Consider the following 22,538-nt stretch of genomic DNA (forward strand, 5'->3'; position numbering starts at 1 on the left):
AGCTCAGAGTTAGGATGAAAATTTATTTTCAATTTTAAATGCTTTGTTTCCGGACTCTCAGAGTTTATTGATATTAAAGCTGAAAATTTATAAAGCATTTATATTTAACACTGCAAAGTAGACATTATTCAAAGAGAAGTCTTGTAGGTTAGGAAGCTACTCTTTGTAAGGCTAAGTAAGATCTACATTTTCAGGAAGAAATAAAAGATGAGAATTTAGATGAGCTCAGTAGTTAGAGCCTGTTTTATTTTAATACCAGAGAGGTGGCATCTCTAATTCTGGCCACCCCATGATCAAGGCACAGGAGCCAATCACTCAATGACCAGAGTTCAAGAGATGCAGAATCCAGGCTTTAGGCTGATGTTTTTGTAGCTAAGGGCAGGGAAGAGGCATGAGGGGCTTGTTAGGGAAAGTTAGCTGTTTTTCTTAGATAAGCCTTGTGATTGCAGATGTGTTGTCTCTGTAACCACTGGCTCCTGGGGTTGGAGTCAGCTATCTTTCTTCAGCAGTCCCCAAATAGGTGCTTTGGGGGCCTTTGAGCTCAGTCTCAGTCCCTTGGCTTTTAGCTGGGGGTAGGGGGTATGGGAGTTGTGGGTGATTTCTTGGTAGTGGAAATCCAAAAATCTAGTATTCTAAACATTAGTCACATGTGAATGTTCTTTTAAGAACCTAAGATAAACTGGGTGTTGTGGTACACATCTTTAATCCCAACACTCAGAGGCAGAGGCAGGCAGATCTTTGTGAGTTTGAGGCCAGCCTTGTCTCCATAGTGAGTTCCAGGACAGCCAGAGCTGTATAAAGAGACCCTGTCTCAACAAACAAACAAACAAACAAACAAACAAACACCTAAGACAGGAAAAACAATTGAGAAAGACAAAATTATGTATTTTCAGAGGTTTTTAAATGGGCCAAATATGTTTTCAAAACCATATTTATTGTTTGATTGTATATTGTAAATGTAAATATGTTTTTATTTAATAATTTAAAAAGAAGAATTTGTTTTTATTTTGCTTGCATGCATATTTTGCCTGTGTGTATGTAAGTGCACTGTGTGTATGCTCAAGGCTTGCAGAGGTCAAAAGAGAGCACTGGATGCCCTGGAACTGGAGTTAAAGACAGTTGCGAGAGGTTATGTGGGTGCAGGAACTGAGCAAGAGCAGCAAGTACTCTTAACTGCTGCGCTGTCCCCCCAGCCTGGAAAGATGCTTTTAACAGTTATAACCAGGAAAGAAGGGAAGCGCATGTGCATGCTAGTCTATGTAATATTTCTTTAGTGTAAAAACTTTAATTCAGTGCTAAAATCTGTCTGTTCTTATGAGGATGAAGCACTGGATTCTATAACGATTACAGTTAAGTGAATGAGACGCTTACAGCTGAGACGAACAGGCTTCTTGGAGCCCTGATCCACTGAATTAGATGTGGACTGTGGTGATGCATGGCCAGTAGAGAGGAGCAGAGTGGACTAACGGAGCGCCTTCCACATTAGCTCTGATGTGAACTCTCTTCTGAACACATCAGAAAACAATTGCTGTCTTCTATGTTCCCTGCAGCATAGAGTTGTGTAAAGTAACGCACCTGTAGCTGTGATCCTAAAATGAAAGAGAACAATATATACTTAATGAGGATTTACTTTGGTTTCCAAGGAAATTAGGTAGTTGTTTTTCTGAAATGCCTGCTTCTGTCACTTTATAGTATAATTTAGTATGTTTTTTTTCCCTACTCAGTAGACAATGGTATTATGGTTGGTTCTAATTAAGGATGTTTTATGGACTTGTGTATTTTTCTGACTATGTAGATCACAATAATAACTGCACTGAAGACAGACCTGTAGCAAACAAAAATTCCTATGTTTATCAGCTTTTGAAGTTAGTGCTTTAAAATGTTGCTTGTGTATGGGGGTGGGGACATGGCTCAGTGGGTGCAGTATTTGCTGCATATGCTTGAGGACCCTAGTTCAGATCTCCGCCTTTCAGATGCAAGCCGGGCATTGTGGAGTGTGTCCTTAATCCCAGCACCAAGGGCATGGGGACAGGTGGATGCTGATAGCTGGCTGGTTGGCCAGTCTAGCCAAAATGGTGAACTCCAGGTTCAAAGAGACACCTTGTCTCAAAAATAAGGTGGAGAGTGATAGAAGGAGACACCCTGACATTGATCTCTAGCTTCTATATATGCATACACTTGCACACATACACACACCACCACCACCACCACATACACATCTCTAACACACACACACACACACACACACACACACACACACACACACACACACAAGTGATAAATCCACAGAGTCTGCTTAAAGGGCAAGAAGTTTATTAGGGCTAAAACTCACTACAGCATGGGAGATTTATGGTAGGGTCCTGGAAAGCCAAACTATGATCCACACTGTTCTTCTGCCTGTTCCATCTCAGCATCCAAAATCCACGAGGGGAGAGACACCACCACATGCGTCTCAGTTCTTAAGGGTCCCAAGAGGCCATGTCCCAGGGGGATGTACTTCAAGGTCATAGGCATAAAGCAGTTACCTGCTCCCTCTCTAGGGGCGGTGCTTCAAGGTCAAAGCCAGAACAGCTACCCACTACCCACAGACACCAACACACACACCTCTAACACACATACAGGCACACATCACCACCACCACACAACACAATATTAAATAATAAGTGAATAAGGTACTAGGTCTTTGAATATTCAATCCTTTAGAAGTTGTGCTAAGCACACAAACACATGCATATTCCACACACATACAAACACAAACACAAACATCAGTTGAGTAATAGGTAAGTGAATGAAGTACTAGATCTTTAAATGACTAAATATTTTGCTAAGCTATACATATCATAAGATTTACTATTTTAATTATTTTTATACACAGGTAACTAATATTAAGCACACTCTTACTGGTGAACAGCTGTCATCTATGCCCATTGCATATAAGTGTGTTTTGATCTAGCAAATAAAATTAAAAATATTTTACCAAATAATAACAAATTCTGGCAGTGCAAGGAACCCTTACACACGATTGATGGGAATGTAGATTAGTCCAATCACTATGGAAACCAATTCAGAGATGCCTCAAACAATCACAACTAGAACTACATATATCCCAATGACATTACTTACCCGATGGGATATAAGTCACCACAGGACATAAATGCCTGCACATCCATATTTATTACAGCATTTATAACAGCAGAGATGGAATTAGCTTAGGTTTGTACCAACAGATGAATGAATGAACACAATTTGATTTATTGTACACAAGACCTGCATAAGATTAAACTAGAAAGAAACTAGCATGCCTGGCGGAGGAAGTCATGAAGTTCCACTGCTAACTAAGGAGCTAGGTAATGGATGGCTGCCATGTGTAGGGTCAGTTTTCTTGAGGAGTGCAGCCTGTGAGAGGCTACCCAGGCCCCAGTAGATGATCAAACACCCATACACATATCAGCATCACTGCGTCAACTCACTGGGCTAAGAAAAGAAAGAAGAGCATAAGAAGTTGGGAGGAAATAGGTGTGTGTGTGTGGAGGATAGTAGAAGAATTCAAGGGAAAGAATGAGGTGTAAGTTCGATACTCTAAAAATATTAAATACAAATTAAAAATTAGAACAAGAAGAAAATGGGGTATATAAACACAGTGGAGTTTTGTCAGCCTCAAAGAGAAACAAAACTGCATCATTTGAAAGAAAATGACGGAGCTGGAGGGCATCATGATAAGCAGAATGAGACAAACACATGTTTTTCTCTCATATGTACAATGCATGCTTAAAATATGTATACGAGGCTTGGTCATGTGGCTCAGTAGGTAGAAACCCATGCTATACAAGCATGATAACTTGAGTTTGACCCTTAGAGCCAAGTGAAAAGCCAGATACAGCAGTGAGCATTTGTAACATGGTGAGAAGGAAGGTCATAGGTCAGGTATCTGGAGTGTGTGGTGAAACAAGAACCCTTGCCTCCAAAACAGGTGGAAGAAGTACACCTACTTGTCAAAGTTGTCCTCTGACCTACACACACACACACACACACACACACACACACACACACACACACCACACACACACACTGTACACATATGTGCTTGTGTACAAACAACAATAAAAATTAGAGCAATAGTACTAAATGTATTTTTTATCAAAGTACACAGCTATTTAGAGGAAAGAATGGGAGCAAGAAGAAGGCAATAAGAGAGAATACTAGAGAGCTTAATATAAGCAAAGTACAATGATGTGCATCAATGAAGATATCATAATGAAATCTATTAGTTCATAAGGTAGATTAGTTACTTTTCTGTTGCCTTGATAATACCATGACCCAAAGCAATTTACAGAAGAAAGAGTTTATTTGGTTCCAGAAGGAGAGTCCATAATGGTGAAGGAGTGATGGGACCAGGTGACAGGAGCCAGAAGCTGACTGATTGCATCACAACTGCACTCAGGAAACAGAGAGTGAGAAATGGAGGTGGAGCCAGGCTAAATTCTCAAAGCCCAGCTCTAGCGATGTATCTCCTCCAGCAAGACTGCACCTTTGCAAGGTTCTATAACCTCCTCAGGCAGTGCCACAAAGGGCTCAAATACATGAGCTTATGGGAGACATTTTTAATTCAAGCCAAAATATATGCTCACAAAAAGTAGAAAACCGTTTTACTTTGAAGTCATTTTAGATCTCAGAACAGTTACAAAATATAGATTCTATACACCTTCCCCTATCTTCACATTTTTCATAAATTGACATAACTTAGTTGATGAAAACAAAGAAACTGCTGATTGTGGTGGCCCTTATCTCTTGTCTTAGTTACTGTTGTATTGCTCCAAAGAGACACTGACCAAGGCGACTCTTGGAAAAGAAAGAATTACAGTTTTAGCTCATTACCATCATGATGAAGAATGTAGCAGCAGCCAGGCAGGCATGGTGCTGGAGAAGTAGTTGAGAGCTTTACATCCTGATCTACTGACAGCAGGCAGAGAGAGAGAGAGAGAGAGAGAGAGAGAGAGAGAGAGAGAGAGAGAGAGAGAGAGAGAGGCAGAGACAGAGAGAGACAGACAGAGAGGAGGGGTCTGGTCTGGGCTTTTGAAATGTCAAAGCCCACCCGCTATGGCACAACTCCTTCAACAAGGATACCCTTCCTAATCCTTCCAAACTGTTCAGCTGGGGACAAAGCATGCAAATAAATGGACCCATGGTGTGTTATTCAGACCACTGCACAGCCATCCTAGTATTTGACAAGTGGGACAGGAGGATCTCAACTTTGGAGCTATCCTGAGCTATATTATAAGACCGTGTCTCAAAAGCAAAGTAAACAGCAAAGCAAAACAAATCAAGAGAGTAATATTACTAGGACATTATTGACTAATCTATAATTCAGATACCATGTTTCTCCCTTATGCCATTTTAATTTCTAGGATCTGATTCAAGCTTCTGTTTTGCATTTGGAGTGCCACTGCATCAAGTTGAAGTGTTTAGAGAACGTGATTGTTATTGAGATTTCTAGCTATGGAAGACATGCTTCATATTGTTACCATTTTTCCAATTTTGTGAATTTCTCAAGGGATTGTGTTATCTTGTCTAACTTTCTTCTGTTTTCTTCAGTAAGGGATGTACGTATTCTATGATATTTTTACTTAAAAAATTATGCCCTTATGCCAGCAAGATGGCTCAGTGTATAAAGGCACTTGTTACCAAACTTGATGACCTAAGTTTGATCTCCCAGGACTAACACAGTGGAAATTGTCTTCTGACCTCTCTGTGTGTGCCACATACATGCACACGCTAAATAAATAAATGTAGTTAAAAATGAAGAAAGCATGCTCTCCTAATAAACCATCTTTGTAATATACTACATGACTATCTAATTTTATGCCCCAAAGTTTGATGCAAATGATTTTCATTAAAATGAAGGTAGCAGAAAGTGGAAAAAAAAATGAGTGTTTTAGATTTCACATTCCCATCTGCCAGAGCCAATGCAAAGGCATTCAACTTATGGTACTGTAAGCCACACCAATGTGCTTTCCTATCAACATTCAAATAATGGTTTATTTAAAATAATGAGTTTCTAGACAAAAGAAGAGTGGAGTTTTAATGTAAGTACCTCCAGACATAAGCACACTGTTGAGGGGAGACCACCTGGACATTTGCATGTAAGAGGCTATAGCTCTCCTTGGGTATCAGGATATTCTCCAAGATAAATTTCTTGTAAAAATAGTTTTATTTATTTTGTGTATATAGTTGTTTTGTCTGCATGCATATATGTGTATCACAAGCATGGCTGGTACCCACAAAAGTCAGAAGAGGACATCAGATCCAATGGAACAGGAGCTTCAGACAGTTGTGAGCTACCATGTAGGTGCTGGGAGTCAAACCTGTATTCTCTGGAAAAGCAGCCAGTGCTTGTAACTTCAGAGTTATCTCTCCAGCGCTCTAAGTTCTTTTGTGGCTTTGTGATCTGTGGTGGGCTTGTGGTGAAATACAGTCCAAAGCAACAGTTTACAAGGTTTAGCTTTGTGAAAGGAACCTGCTTTACTAAATGTGAACATTTGTTGAATATTTGAAATACCATACATTTCCAAACTTTTTTGATCCTGAGTTTTTTTTATCTCTTACATAGGTACTTGTTAGCAGGGAGCAAATATCAAAATGTGTGAACAGAGCATGATCAGTTAAACACCTACTATGTGGCATCTGTTATCACTATACAGTGTTTTATAGAGTGAAATGCTTTAGAGCTTTATAATGTACACATTAATTTTTTCTTATTTCTTGAAATTATAATTGCATCATTTCTCTGCTTCCCTTTCCTCATTCAAACCTTTCCTGTGCACCCTCTTGCTCTCGCAAATTCATGGCATTCTATTTTTTAATTGTTCTCTCTCTCTTAAATATGTAAATACAACTTGTTCAGTTCCCATAATATTTTAACAGAAAAATATTTTTTTGTATAACATATTCTGATCATGGTTTCTCCTCCCCCAACTCCTCCTACATCCTCCCCAGATCCTTACGCATAACTCCATGCCCATTTTCTTTTTCTTTAGAAAACAAATAGGTAAGCAACAACAAACCCAAAGAAATCAGAATTAAACACACACACACACACACACACACACACACACACACACACACACACAAACCAAAAACCACAAAACTGGAGACCATGATATAAAAGTAAAAGACCAGTAATGCAAAAAACACTCTAACAAACAGTATGAGACAAAAAGTCCACAAAAACACCTTTTAGTTCATTGTGTGCTGGTCTTCCAATGCTGGACATGAAGCCTACCCTTGAGTGTGGTTAATATCAGTGAGATGTTACTGGAGAAAAGTAGTTTTCCCTTTGCAAGCAGATGTCAGTGAGAGATAGCTTCTTGGTTAGGGATGATAGCACACTGTTCTGATTTTTTTTTAAATTTTTGAAGTTGGAAACACATTTTTATACAATATTATTTTTATGGTTCCCCTTCCCCCAACTCCTCCCTGATCCTCCCCAACATTGCGTCCACCCAAATCCACATCCTTTCTTTTAACTATAGAAAAGTCTTTACAGTTGGGAATCCTATGGATCTTGATTCAACAAGTTCTATTGTAAAGCAAGGCTTATTCTGCTAAGGATCACATCTCTCTTAAACGTTTCTTCTAGACACCACCACTCTGCCACCTGCAGCTCCTGCATGTCAGCCCTGGGAGAAACTGCAGAACTCTAAATGCATCTGTAAAATGCCCTATGAGTGTGGGTAAGCTCTGTCTTTACTCCCTCTTCTGTTTGATTTTACCCAGGGTAAATGGGGTGGCTTCATATAGCTTATTGAATGAAGGCACAGCTTATGAATAGCTAAGGGTCTTTGCATTGTAATCTGTTCCATTGCTGCCTGTTACAGGTCGTAGGCTGACAGCCATGGTGTTCAGCAGGATTCTAATCTGGAGGGACAAGACACTGAAGGACTGCTCGAGCACTGCTTGTTCTATATATGACGTGAAGCAAAATGACAGAACTGTCACCCGAGGATTTAGGGCTTTCTAGGATTAGGCTGAAATTCCTGTGGGACATAAACTTTAAAAAAGCAGTACCATTAGATAATAGAGCAGCTGCTTTTCTGATGCTGGAAGCTGCCTTTCTAGATCTGCATTCTAAGAATGCCACTAATTTCTGGTCACTGCTTTTAAGGGGATTTGAGACATGGCTCCTGGATGCCTGTGTCAGGATCCTAGCAAGATGCAGGTTGTACCATTAGGTGAGGAGTAGGAGAGGTTTATCAGCAAGCCTACAAAAATGTGGGCAGATTAAAGCAAACTATACTATTGTGTGTGTGTATATCCACACCCAGGCCTGAAAGAGGGAAAAAGACATTTAGAAACCTGAAGACAGAGAGGGCTATGACGGGGCAGCTTCTAAGGAGGAACAGACTCTGTTTAGGGACTTGAGAGACACCACAGGTATAGTCCCGAGTTATAAACATTTCCCTACTCTTTCTTCTATGCTTAAAACTGCCTCACTAGTGCTCTCCAATGACAGAACCCACTCACAGCTAGAGGATAAGGATGCTCTGATATGATCTTTCCATACCAGACTCCCAAGAAGACGAGCAGAAATGGAGAGGGGTCTGGGAGGACATAGGAGACATTCAGTCTCTAGACTATTTTCATTTTTAAGATTAAGGACTTCAGTTGGTTCATCTTTAGGAATCAACATGGCAATTTACTGAATACTTTGTACTTGCCATGCTCATCACAACCCATATCCACTTCTTGAATTAATAGTAGATGATAATGATAACATATCATGACTTTTAGTATGCAGAAAATTAGTGAAGAGTACAAATTAAAATTGTGACCAGTCAAAATACATTCTTATTCTAGTGTCCTAACTCTGTTATTACTGTCTTATAGTCATTATTTATTTGAATCAATATTTTCTCTTTCTAACTCCTCCCCCAGTTCATCCTCATTCTGTTATTTGTAGTCCTGGCATGACTCTTAGTATAATTTCACAGTATTGGATGCCAATATCAACATCACATTATAAAATTCCTGCTTTTTAAACTACTCTAAGTAGTTATATTCAAATTTTAAATAAACAGAGAAAAAGATTTGTGCAAAGTAAATAAGTTTTTTTTTTTCCTACATAAGCCACTTCAGATGAATTTAGCTTTAGGTCAAAGAGAAAAAAAATAAAGCTAAATAAAATAGGTGAATATAAAATCTTTCTGATTAGTATATAAAAACATGCTTTGTTGTGTAAGACTTTTATCTACAACAGTACTTTTCATATCCATCAGTATTCAGAAATGAAATTTTTTGTGGGAGGAGTATGGGAGTTGAGGAGGAGTTTAAGACAGGTCTTGTGTGTCCAGGCTAGCCTTGAACTCACTGTGTGGCTGAGACTGGCCTTGAATATCTCATCCTCTTGCTTCCATCTCTAAAATTCTGAGATTATGTATGCCATAATGCCCAGTTTAGGGAATATTCCTTTTTAAAACGATGTTTCTAAATAGCTATGTTATATCATGTTTTAGTTAGTGTTTCTGTTACTGTGACCACAGCAACTCTAACAAAGGAAAAACATTTAATTGGGCTGGCTTACATTTTCAGAGGTTTAGTCCATTATCACCACGGTGAGACATGGTGGCATGCAGGTAGACATGGTGCTGGAGAAGGAGCTGAGAGTCCTACATCTTGCTTGCAGGAAATGGTCTGTCTCACAGGGTGTGACTTGAGCATATATGAGACCTCAAAGCCCACCTCCATGGTGATATACTTCCTCCAACAAAGCCATACCTACTCCAACAAGGCCACATCCCCTCCAATAGTACAATTCCCTTTGGGAACCATTTTCTTTCAAACCATCACATATCATTTTAGCAATAGAGGGTAGGAAAAAAACCCAGTAAGATGTTTAATGGAAATATTTCTTTTTTTCTTTTTTTTCTTTTTTTTGGAAATATTTCTAAATCTTTTGTAAGCACAATCACTCTTATTGGCTGGGGGGTATCATGCCACAGCTCAAGAGGGGAAGTCAGAGGACAACTTGCTGGATTTGGCTCTCTTTTTTTCCATATGTTGGTTCTGGAGAGCAAACTCACATCCTTAGATTTGGTGGCAAGTGCCTTTATTCAATGATCTATCTCACTGGCTACACAGATACTTAAAAAAAAATCACATTGAAGGAATTGGAGGGATGACTCAGTGGTTAAGAGCACTTGCTGCTCTTCCAGAGGACCTGAATCTGGTTCCCAGATCCTACATCAGGCAGCTTAAAACTGTCTGTAATTCCAGCTCCTGAAGATCTCACTCCTCTGGCTTCTGCAGGCACCTGTACTCATGTGTGCACAGCCACATGCATGCAGACATATACATAATTAAAATAATAAAAATCAACCTTAAAAACAGCATTGAGAAATAATTTCATCTTCTTTGTTTACTTAAGGGTTTTAGTGAACACTGCTGAATTATAGACTCAGAGGACTGCCTAGCTGGGGGGTCAGTGGTTTCCCATGATCTCTTGGGGTTGTTCGGTCTTTGCTGATTTTCTATTTCCTTTGGTATCAGTCCATCTGCAGTTGCTGGCAGACCTCACCTTCTCATTCAATTTGCTGCATCTGGTCTGTCCTAGATGAAGATAAGCCAGCACCAGGCATCTGGGCATATAAAAACTGTGAGCACATAAAGAACAAACAGAGTTTTGGTGGTTGTTGTTGGGTTGGTTACGTTGTCAAGTCATGAGCACAAGGTCTTACTTATCTTCCTCGGCTCTGAAGAAAACACATCTTGCAAATAATGTCATTAAAATGCTCTCTCCAGATCCTCCTTGGATGTATGTGCTCGAGATGAGAGAAGCAAAAGGATCCTGTCTCTGACCATCTGCAAGATGCATGTTCTCCACTGTCAGGGACGAAATTACACTCTGGTTGGCAAGGACAGCTGTACCCTGCCAGCCTCAGCTGAGAAAGCTTGTGGTGCGTGTCCACCCTGGAGTAAATGTGATGGTAAGGAACCTTCCATATTTTAACTGTGAGAATGCCAAGCCAACGGTGCCAAGAATTTAAACAATGTAGTTTCTAGTTTATCAGCATATACCTCAAAATGCCAAATAGATTAATTTGACAGTAAACTGCTTCTTAAGTTCCCTCCCTGGAGAGGGGTTTGGATGAGGTAGGTAAGAGGACAAAAATCCATTCCTGGTCATCTAAGTATTCTTCCAAGCTCCACTAATTCTCACTCTACCTTCATGGTATGCAGACATGCTTACAAGCAAAACACCCATGCACATGAAATAAAAATTAAAAAAAATAAAGGAAAAAGAGGACTTACATAAAAATACCTTCTGAAAATTGAATCGTTATATTACGCCCTTACAAAAAAGCATCACTGGGCTAATTAGATGGCTCAGTGAGAAGAGGTGCTTGTGGCCAAGTTTGACATCCTGAGTTCTATCCCTGAATTCCACATGCTGAAAGGAGAGAAATGACCTCCCATGAGTTTTTTTTCTCTGACTTCCACATGTACATCATTGTGTGTGAACACACACACACACACACACACACACACACACACACACATAATGGAACAAAGTAAAGGTGAAGATTTGAGCCAGGTATTTCTCTGAGACTAAAGACACCCTCTCTTTGTTATAAGGGAATTTAAAAGTGTTAGAGAAGCATTAAAAAATATGAGTGCCAAACTGACATTTCTCAAAATAATTAGAAGGCCCTGAAGAGATTAGACAAAGGAGCTGTGTTCTCAGATTGTGGTTTGTTATCAGCTAGGACATAGCTGAACAGAACTTAGCAATGATCTTCAACACCGCTCATGCTTTGGGGAATATCGTGAAGGGGGAAGAGCTGGGTTGCAGGAACCAAGCTTCTGCCCAGGATTTCTGTACTTGTAGATGTGGAAACTGAACTATGTGATATTTACATCTGCAAGCTCCTTGATTCTCTGTCCCGTGTGCCTCATGGGGACCTTGCCCTCAGCTCTTCATAAGTTGCAGTAGGATGATATATGTAACTCTTGCCCCATCTGGCTCATTTGTGCTTTACTGTTCTCTGGTTGACCTCCCCCTGGAGGACCTGGGTGATGGCTTCCCACCAAGCTACTTCTCATGTTTTCTCCTTGTTTCTGACTAGTTTTTATAGGACAAGTGGCCTCTTCTGAATGCTACACTTTCCCTTTCAAAGAACTTTCTGTCCTTTCGCTTCTGTGTCTCTGAGCTTTGATTCTCCACTCTCTGCTGAAACCTTCTGATTTGGTCCAGGAAACAAAGAATTATCCTTGATTTCTGGCTCACAAGGATGGCAGCCTGCGTGAAGAAAGAGATGGAGAGCTCTTGACTTGGATAGACCTGCCTCATATGTGTCCAGCCAGTAGAGAGCCTGGCACCAGTTTCAAAGCCCATTTGTTCCTAGTGAAGGAAAATAGCCCCGTGTCCTGGTCTTACTGTTCTTCCAGCAGATAGTTTATTGTATCACTCAAGGCAGGAACTCTCTAATCACCATGCCATTATTTTGTGGGTGATGTGCTTTGAGTCTCCCACCTACACAATGCACCATTAAGTCTCTCCCACTTGTTCTTTCCAGCTCAGAACAGCAAATGTGTCTGCAGAGAAGCATCGGAGTGCCAGAAAGCAGAGTACAGCATCTGTGTGAGCGTGAACGGCAAGGAGGAGACAATGTCTGAGTGTGAGGCAGGTGTCTTAAGGTGCAGAGGACAGAGCATCTCCATCACAGCCATAAAGCCCTGTGCTGAAGAAGCCCAGTAGGACCCAGGAGGCCTTGGTCCTCTTCATCAGAACCTAGTGAGCAAGGGATGCTAAGTTAAAACATCTGCAACTGGTACTTACATACTTTCCCAACATGAAGGCACACCATCTTTTCTCCTTCCCCTCCAGCATATAATCTATATATTTTCCTTCTGTGTCCAACCACTTGTGCAAACAAACCCTTTGTTTTTCCAAACCTTAGTCCAGACTTTTTTCCTTTACAAGTGACAAGCTATTTGTGAGTTTTTGGAAAACCATGTTGGGCTTTGATTTTTTTTTTGTCTGTAAAATTACAGGATGGGATTAGAGATGCTTGTGTTCCCCATTCATCCCTGTGATTCCGTTAAGTATGATTGACCCAGTCCATGGGCCAGTGTGCCTCCTGTGGATTGATTAGAAAAACAGAAATAACAATTTTCTGATTGGCAAGGTTGACTTTTCCTCAGTGGAATCAAACACATACACACACATACATTGGAAAAAAACAGATAGACGCAATTATTTCCATCTGGAGTGCTTTGTCCCACAAAGTCAAACCCACATGTGGGATCCTTATTCTTGTTAGAAGATTGAACCACTTAAATGTCAGAGCAGAATTCATCATGCAATGGTCACAGGGCACCGTCTGCCTTCTTGTCTGAGAACAAATATGATTCAGTCTCTTGGGAGGTTTTCTTCAGTATGTGTCAAATACAAGCACTGAAATCACTCTGTTTTTGAAAGAAGCATCGGTTTATGCTAGAGCCATTGAGTGATGCATATTTGAGAATAATCTTCCCTAATGTGGTTACTCTCCTAGATTTTTCCAGAAGTACATAACTTGAAACATTGGCATTTGTTTTATTTCTTATTCATCTTTCATCAAAAATATACAAAAAAATGCAGCTTGTGGAAGGTGAAGTGTGTGGGCTTAAGTAGAATTTAAAATATGCACAAACACTATGTATTTTTTTTGAGGCTGATATATTTCAAACCAACTTTAAGTTGCTAAGAGTTAGAAAACGTATCCAAGATACTGTTCTTTAGGTTTTTTGAAGTGTATAGTATTTGAGATGACTGATTCAGATTTGGCTTTTTATACTAGAATTTCTATTGAGGGTTGTTGCAGATGATAATATATGGGAGGTACAGGGAGGTGGGTTTCATTTATTGAAAACAATCACATGTAAGCGTGTTAACCACACTGGTTAGAGGGTGCTATGGATTTGATTTTCTACGCTAGGTATTGGGATAGATTTGAAAATGTCAGGGTTGCCTGTTGACCCTGTTCAAAGAAGAACTAGATAAGGAATCCTTTAGGGGGATTGATCTCAACATTCTCCAGTCTTTCCTTTATTTACTTGTCTAGTCTGGAATTAAATTTCAGCTACATATGAGCACTTCCAGTGTGAAAATCCAAATTCTCAAATGCTTTAAAGCTTGAAACCTACTGATAACCCTAATGGAAAATTTCCACAGGTGGAGAATTCCACCTCTGATCTCATAGTGACAGGTCACAATCAAAGTGCTAAACATGTTGTGTAAAAATGACCTCCGGGTTATATGAAATATAAATGAATTCTGTCTTTAGATTCGGATCCCAGTCTCCTAAATATTTCACCGAGTACATGCAAATATTCTAATACCCAAATATATCTGAAATCGCAAACTCTCCTGGTCAAAACCTTTTGGATGAGCACATTTAGCGGCTAAGGTATCCGGGAAAGAGGTTTCAACAGCATTCCTGGGGGAGACACAGAGGACTGATGAATCACTGTAAAGCGTGGAAGGAGGGAGATGGCTGTTGATAGGGATTTTGAGACACTCTATTTTGTATCCCCCTCCTGCCCACCCCCCCCACCCACCGTGAACATTTTTATGCCTATTGACCTTTCCTCAAGTCAGGCAGGGACATTGACAGTTACCTACAAAGAAGAATAAGAATCGTTGTAACAGGTCTTTAAGAAGGAAGTTATTTTTGATAATGACTCATTGAAGATGTTTTGAAAATTTAAAAATAGGCTCTGTAAGCAGAAGTCTGTGAGGAAAGCGAGAAGGAACTGTTTGTGTCATAAATAAATAAAAGTCAAAAGGAATGAATCTTTCCTGTCTGATTTTCTCTGTCTCAGACCAAGGGAGGATTACCTGATTGAGGGCAAGATGTTGCCTAAAAGGCTGAAAGCAGTGTTGAAATTAAGGTCCTTTGGACCTGGGGAGGAGGAAATGGGTCCTTTACTTTCACTGCTTTTAGAAAGCTACGTAGAATCCCTGAGCTCCACCTGGGGCGTAGCCGTGGGTCTCTGCATCTGCTTCCATCAGTAACTGGATGAGAGTTCAACCACGACAGTTAGGGTGTTTGGCCATCCGATCATCAGAGTAGGTCATTTGGGGCTTTCTCTCGACCATTGCCAGTAGCCTATTGTGGAGATATCTTTGTAGATTTCTGGGGACCTCTCTAGCACTTTGCTTATTCCTATTCCCATGGGGTCTTCATTTATCATGGTCTCTTTTTCCTTGTTCTCCCTCTCTGTTCTTGATCCAGCTGGGATCTCCCGTTCCCCTAACCTCTCTTTCCCTTGACCCTTGCCACCCTCACGTCCAGTTTGCTCATGTAGATCTCATCCATTTCTCTGTAATTGGGCGATCCCTGTGTCTTTCTTAGGGTCCTCTTTACTAGGTAGCCTCCCTAGAGTTGTGAGTAGCAGTCTAGTCATCTTTGTTTTACATCTAGTATCCACCTGTAAGTGAGATTGTATGAGCGAGAATTGTTAGACCATGATTGGAAAAAGCAAGGGACAAACAGCCAAACTAGTGAAAACACATGAACTATGAACCAATAGCTGAGGAGCCCCCAACTGGATCAGGCCCTCTGGATAAGTGAGACAGTTGATTAGCTTGAACTGTTTGGGAGGCCCCCATGCAGTGGGACCTGTCCTTAGTGCATGAGCTGGCTATTTGGAGCCTGGGGCCTATGCAGGGACACTTTGCTCAGCCTGGGTGAAGGGAGGAGGGGACTGGACCTGCCTCAACTGTATCTACCAGGCTGAGCTGAACCCCCAGGGGAGTCCTTGCCCTGGATGAGATGGGAATAGGAGGGGGGGGGCGGGAGGAGGGAGGACAGGGGAATTCGTGGTTGATATGTAAAATTAAATTAAATTATAAAATAAAAAAAGAAAGCTACATAGGAAACAGATCTTCACCCACCATTTAAATAGACTTTGCAAGTTGCTGACAGGCAGCCTTGGATTTGGGGGCAGCATTCCTGTGATCTCATACAGTTCCTATTAACTGATCAACAGAAGTGCTGTTCATCAGTACCCTGGGTTTTCACAGCTCCATCTAAACTGCTCCACATGTAACTTCTCCATGCCCCAGCTCTCCAGATTCTTGTCATTACCTTGAATCTGAGCATGGATAGGCACATGGGGTATGGTAGGGGTTTAGAGTGGTAAGTGAGATTGTCTGAGGAATGACTCCTGCAACTCTGGGTTGTCTAGCAACTACTCAGATAACTTATTAAGGGCTCTTCCCACAGCCACCTAACTGATGGCTCATCTCAGCTGCATATCAGATGTGAACTTAGCAAATTGTGTAGAATATGCTCAGAGTTGTAGCTACTGGGCACCTGCTTTCCCCAGCATTCCCTGAAATGGCTTTAGATGTATCTGCATATAAATCATTACTACTTTTCCGTCAGGTTCAGATGTTTGTATCCTATTGCTTATCATTCTATACTTTTTTCTACTTCAACCCAGTGTTTTTCCACTCACACAATCAGCCTTCTGTATTAGTCATCTTCCCATTACTATAAGAAAATACTTCAGACAACCAATTTATTAGAAAAAGACTGATTATGGTTGTGGAGATTCCAGTCCCAAATTGATGGACTCCACAGATTTGAGCTTCAGGTGAAGGTGTCACAACACTGTAGGAGCCTGCGGGAGAGCAAAAACACTCACTCCAGGAGCCAAGAAGCAAAAAAGAAAGAGGGAGAGAGCAAACCTATTTTCCTTTGAAGATATATTTTCAGTGGACCTTCCCCCGGGCTCCCATTACCAATAGCATTACTTTGTGGAAATAGCCAAACTATCACACCCACCTTAGGCATCTATATTACTTGTGAGGGCAGCAGCATAGCTAGCAGATGGCATGATAAACTTGAAGGTGAGATAAAACACCAACCTCTGGATGAATGATGAAGTGGGTGTTGCAGACACGTTCACTATTCATTCCCTTTTGATAAAGGAGTAGATAGGCAAGAAGAAAAAGGGGGAGAAGAAGGTGAGGAAGGAAGGGAGAGAGGAGGGGAAAGAAAAGGGGAAGAGGAAGGGAAGAAGGGAAAAGGGAGAGAGAGAGAGAGAGAGAGAGAGAGAGAGAGAGAGAGAGAGAGAGACAGAGACAGAGACAGAGAGACAGAGAGACAGAGAGCCATTTTAAGAACAGGATTAGAAGAACTGTACCACTAGGTTATCCCTGTCTCCGCCCGGTCCATAGAGACTTTCCTCATGATGGACTGGTTAAGGGAATTTGATACTCCCATTGGAAACAGAATGGCCTGTATTTCTCTCAGCATTCTAAGCCAGAAAGCAACTTCAGTAGGAGGCAATTTCAGTTAATACCGAGAAACCGGAGAGGTTTATGCCTGCCTTTCAATTACCCCGGTCTTTCAGGCAGTTTGCACATTTAGGAACATGAAAGCTGATGGCATGATAGGGGTCCCTGCTGTGACAACCACAGACCTACAATTTGTCTTTTTATTTATTCCCATCAGGCTTGGAAGGCAATGCTCCAGATTTATACTCAGAACATCAGTTCCACTGAAATATGTTTCTTTAGCCTAGGGTTGAGGATGCCGGATAGAGAGGCTGCCATTGTTCCTGAGTAGGTGGGCTGGAAGTGAAAGCGTGGACAGGAGACGACAGGAGATTCTATTCATAGGTGGAGGAGAGTCCTGTGCTTTACTCTGTCATCACTGCGAATGCCATGTTTCTTGGTGACAGGACACTTGTGACATTCTAAGGGAAAGGCCATAGACACATGACAGGTCATGATTATCGAGAAAGAGGAGAATTGCCTGGAAAAATATACATATATATATATATATATATATATATATATATATATATATATATATATATATACTCAGTTAGGGGAGCTCGGGAGAGAGAGAGAAGGCAAGGACATTTCTGTCATAGTGAAATAGAATTTTGCCATGGCGGAAAAATTTGGTCTGAGAGTCTCAAGAGAAAGTGACTGATACAGAAGGCTGAGGACTCGTTTTGTTATACCAAGTACAACCAAACCACCTGGAGACAATATTTACTAGGCCACCATGGCTGAAACCACCAAACAGAGCTCTGTGTCTTCTTTAAATAGATGACATAAGAGCAACTCCTGCCCGGAGTGATAAAAAAAGCATGTTCAGACTCACTAACCTGACTTTTGTGGCCGTAGAAGTTCAACAGCTTGGACAGGATGATAACGAGCCTTCCAGAACATCCCAAAGTCCTCAGTAGCTTAATGGATGTGGTTTACAGATCCATTAAAGCAACAGAGAAACACACCTTTGAGGAGATGTAGGCCTCCCTCCCATCTAGCCTGGTTAAAGAATTTCCAGGGCTGAGCATACTGAATGAATGTGTTCAATGAAATATCCACTTGGCAAAACGGTCCCGGTTTTAATAGCTAGTTAGCAGAAGGCCTTGTGTGCCTCATCTGAAATTGGCTCTCATGCTTCCTGTTCTGTTTCATGATATTGCTGCCCTCTAGATGAGTAGGGGTGACTTCTTGTTGTGGGGCTTTTTTTCTGAAGCATAGGTTGAAGTGAGTGTCTTTTCTTTTCTGCTATGAAAAGCATTTCACTCCTACTTTTCCTCTCCTTCTTTATTTCCTGTTTCTTTTCCTTTTCCTTTTTTTCTCCCTAAGATAGGGTTTCTCTGTGTAGCTCTGGCTGTCCTGGAACTTGCTTTGTAGACCAGGCTGGCCTCGAACTCACAGAGATCCATCTGCCTCTGCCTCTCGAGTGCTGAGATTACAGTATGTACTACCACTGCCCTGCTTTCTGTTTTTCTGTTTTTGTTTTTTGAGGTAGATTCTCATTACTTGCTATGTAAGCCAGCCTGGCCTCCAACTGGCAATTCCTTCTGCTTTGCCTCATCTCCTGAGTGCTTCTTCTTTTCTACCTTGGAATATAGGTTGGGGATTTCCTTTCATGTCTCTAAAGATGGTGGTTGCTGAAGGATAAAGAAAGATTTCTGTTGTAAATTGTGGCAGTTGAAGGAGGTTTTAAGAGGAAACGGAGACGTTTCTGAGAATTAGACAACGTTGACAAACAAACTGAGGTCCCAAAGAAGAAATTTTTCTTGGGATGATGATTTATCAACAAATGATGATCATGCTTTAAATCCTAGAGGCATCTAAAGCGGAAAATTCCTTTGCTAGACAGGAAATGATAATCCAGAAGTGAACATTCTTCCTTGTTTTCAGAGAAAAGGGAGATTCAGTCAGTGCTAGCTGTGATAACAAAACATTACAGACTAAGTGGCTTATATGAGGGCTGCTTAAAGATTTTTTGATTTCTAAATCCCTTTTACCCAACCATATATTGTATTTTACATAAAATAAGCAAGTATACCAATCAAACATATTTGCTGGTGATAAATCACAAAGAAACTTATTTTAGAATAAGTTTTGGGCATATATACAGTTTTCCCATTTGTTAAAGATGGAAGTAGAAGGATGGGGAAGACACCATGCCCATATAAGAAGTGCGGCATGGTGATGTACACTTGGAATCCCAGTGGAGGAAAAGCGAAGGCAGGCATATTGGGAAAACAAAGACATGCAGATCCCTGAGATTCATTGGTCAGCAAGTCTAGCATGGTTGATGAGTCCTAGGTCTCAGTGAGAGAATCTATACTCCCCCTCACCCACCAAAAAGCAGTTCTGAGGAACAACACCCAAGATTGACCTCTGACCTCTACAGGTACATGTATGTGTATGCACTCCCTGGAAAAAGATAAAGGTAAATTTTCGTATTAGCATGATGGATGTGTATTTTTATTTTTTATATAGAGAACGAATATTGGCTGATTTACTGCAGGATACAGGGTATCTTCAACACTTTTCAAAGTTACTTAATGTTTTAATTTTATAAAGGTCAACCTGAGGATGTTGCCTCATGTAAATATGTAGTAAAAAATGGGAGAAGTATGTTTAGTATTTCAAAAATTGTTTGAAATTTTGTCTTAATCTTGAATCCAACCTTATTAATGACTTTCAAAAAATAAAATTCAAGTCAACAACTCAAACGGCAATTTGAAAAATTGAATGTTCTAACTCAATTCAATCTGAAGATGCACTAATTTGATACATGCTGCCTAAAGACAGGAGGAAAATAATGCAAGTGTTGTTTTATGTAATTAAACCATTATGTTATTATAAGAGCAGAAACTGTGTATGCATGATAAAAACAATACAATCAATAACACAAAGTAAAGAGTCTTGAGTCTGAGCTGAGGTGTTTCTGACAGCATGGTTGTCATGCTACGCTCACTACACAGTGTGGATGTTGGATGTTCAGACTTAAGAGCTTCCAGGAACACCCTAGATTCATTATATTGATTTGTCTGAATTGGTTTTTGGTCATTATGCATTTTAATGTGGTCAAATTTTTCATGACTGCTGCATTTATTTACCTAAGTCCAAATGGAGTTGTGATCACAGTTAAGATTCTGTGGATTCAACAACCAACAATCATTTCTCACTGTTAAGAGGCTAGAAAAATCAAGATTGAGAAGATCTGGTGTGGTTGAAGACTACTTCCTACTTTGCACATGGCTTCCTTCTTATGGCATGCTTACATGGAGAAAGAGAGCTCACTATCTTCTTCTTACACAGGCACTAATCCCATTACAAGGGTCCACTCTCATGACTTTATCTAAACATAATATACTGTTTCATTTCAGTCACGAGGTCTTAGCTTGAATATTAGGTTCTACTGAACAGGATGGAAGGTGCTATACCAACGAGAGGTGACATTTATTACTGCCCTCTTCCACTACCCAGTCTGTATTCTCTGTTGTCAGCAAGCATCTAAATGGGTAGTGGTTCTTTATATTCTAAGGATGAACAATCCTTTATTTATTGAAGAAATTTGGCCTTTAGTAACCATTTCCATATTAGGTTAAAGCTTCTCATTGACCTTAATCACAGGCTGTGTTAATATCACGAGATATCCTAAAAGAGCTCTCATATACCAGACATGTTCTTCAAAAACCACATGGCACTGTAGAGCAGTGCATTTAGCCCTGGGTAATCAGAATCCATCACAGTGTCCTATATTACAACATCTTTTACAGACCTTTGCTGTCTGATTTATGACTGATATCCTCTGAGGTAGGATAATGAAAGTGTTTTGTTGCTCTGTCTACATGAACGGAAATTGCTTTGGATGGTCGTTACTGATAGGTCTTGAGAGAAAAGCATTTGTTAGATCAACAGCTGCATGTAGATGCCAGAGGGTTCGTTAATTTGTTCAAACAATGAAATCACATCTGGTACAGCAGCTAGCTGCAGTTGGGCTCATCACTTGGTTAAGCTGTTGAGGCTCTACTGCCATTCTCTAAGATCGATCGATCTTTTGTATGGGCAAAATAGATGAGTCAAATGGAGATGTGGAGGTAATCAGAACACCCGAGCCTTGGAAGTCCTTAATGCTTGTACTAACTTCAGCTATCCTTCCAGGAATGCAAGACTGCTTGGGGATTAATATTATACTAGACTGAAGCACTTCTATTACTTTCTGCTTGGACTTCCCCACCATAATAGACTTGACTCTTCAACTCATAGAAGCAATAGAGCTTCTGTCAGCTGGTGACTATATGGACTACTGTATTACCCATTCTGGACTAGTAAGATAAATACAAGGCACGTTAAGGCCCACCATACATGGACTTGTGTCAAAATTCCATTGACTGCTTGACCTTCACAACTGGCCTCGAGGGCCTAAGTGGTGTTTTTTGTCCCCTGTACCTAGTGTCAGCATACCGACAGCATGCAGTAGTCTTATAAATGGCCTCTCTTGTTTTCTTTCTGTAAAATTTTCTTTCTTTTACCCTGGTAAAAGGCTCAGGCAGCCGGGAAAGAGTCTGTTTCAGTTTTCAGTAGTGCATCAGAGAGCTAAGCTCTCCTTCATTAGCGATTCTAGGTCTGTAAGCTAAGTCTGGGAAGAAGCAGCTGGACTCTGCCCTTTATTTTTTAGGTTAGAGTTTTAGTCACTTGACCCAGAACTTTTCTGCTTATACAAATCAAATAAGTACCAAATAAGCATCCAGTTGATTTCATTTCTAGAGACACTGATCAAGCAGACTAGATGTTGCTTTGATCTTGCTGCCCAGCATGATAATCACACACACCCTCAGTGCTGCCCTTATCTGAATCTGCTACCTTGGTGTCTGATAATTTCTATTACATTCTGATCTCTTAATTAAATGGCTTCTCTTCCCAGTGGTAGTTCTTCTTTGCAAAGAATAGTGATCATGGCTCTCTTCAAGGATGCTGTAACCTCCCAGTCTGGATGACTAGATCTCTAACAACAAATCCACTCTAACATTCCAATTTTTCCAAACTTCTGACGTCTATGTAAAACCAAGGCAAGTCAGGCGTTTCAGATTTGTTCATTGTGTTCCACATTTTAATCCATGTTTAGTCAGCCAACTGAAATGTGGAACCTTTTCTTACTCCTTGAGCCACAGTATCTGATGTCTGCTCAATAAATTCCTATCGACAAGTTGGTCAGTTCAAACCT

General features: G+C 40.5%; 1 protein-coding gene across 1 annotated transcript in view; it reads left to right on the forward strand.

Annotated features, from left to right (window-relative positions):
• C7 (complement C7) overlaps positions 1-14,830 on the forward strand; it is a 61,009-nt gene extending 46,179 nt beyond the window's left edge. Inside the window, exons 16-18 of the mRNA XM_059276423.1 lie at positions 7,637-7,730; positions 10,795-10,979; positions 12,570-14,830. Coding sequence (XP_059132406.1) covers positions 7,637-7,730; positions 10,795-10,979; positions 12,570-12,751 — 461 coding nt within the window. The 3' untranslated portion in view covers positions 12,752-14,830. The remainder of the gene's footprint in view (positions 1-7,636; positions 7,731-10,794; positions 10,980-12,569) is intronic.
• The last annotated feature ends 7,708 nt before the right edge of the window (positions 14,831-22,538 follow it).

The sequence above is a fragment of the Peromyscus eremicus genome, chromosome 11, assembly GCF_949786415.1.
Source record: "Peromyscus eremicus chromosome 11, PerEre_H2_v1, whole genome shotgun sequence".
NCBI classification, from domain to species: Eukaryota; Metazoa; Chordata; class Mammalia; order Rodentia; family Cricetidae; genus Peromyscus; species Peromyscus eremicus.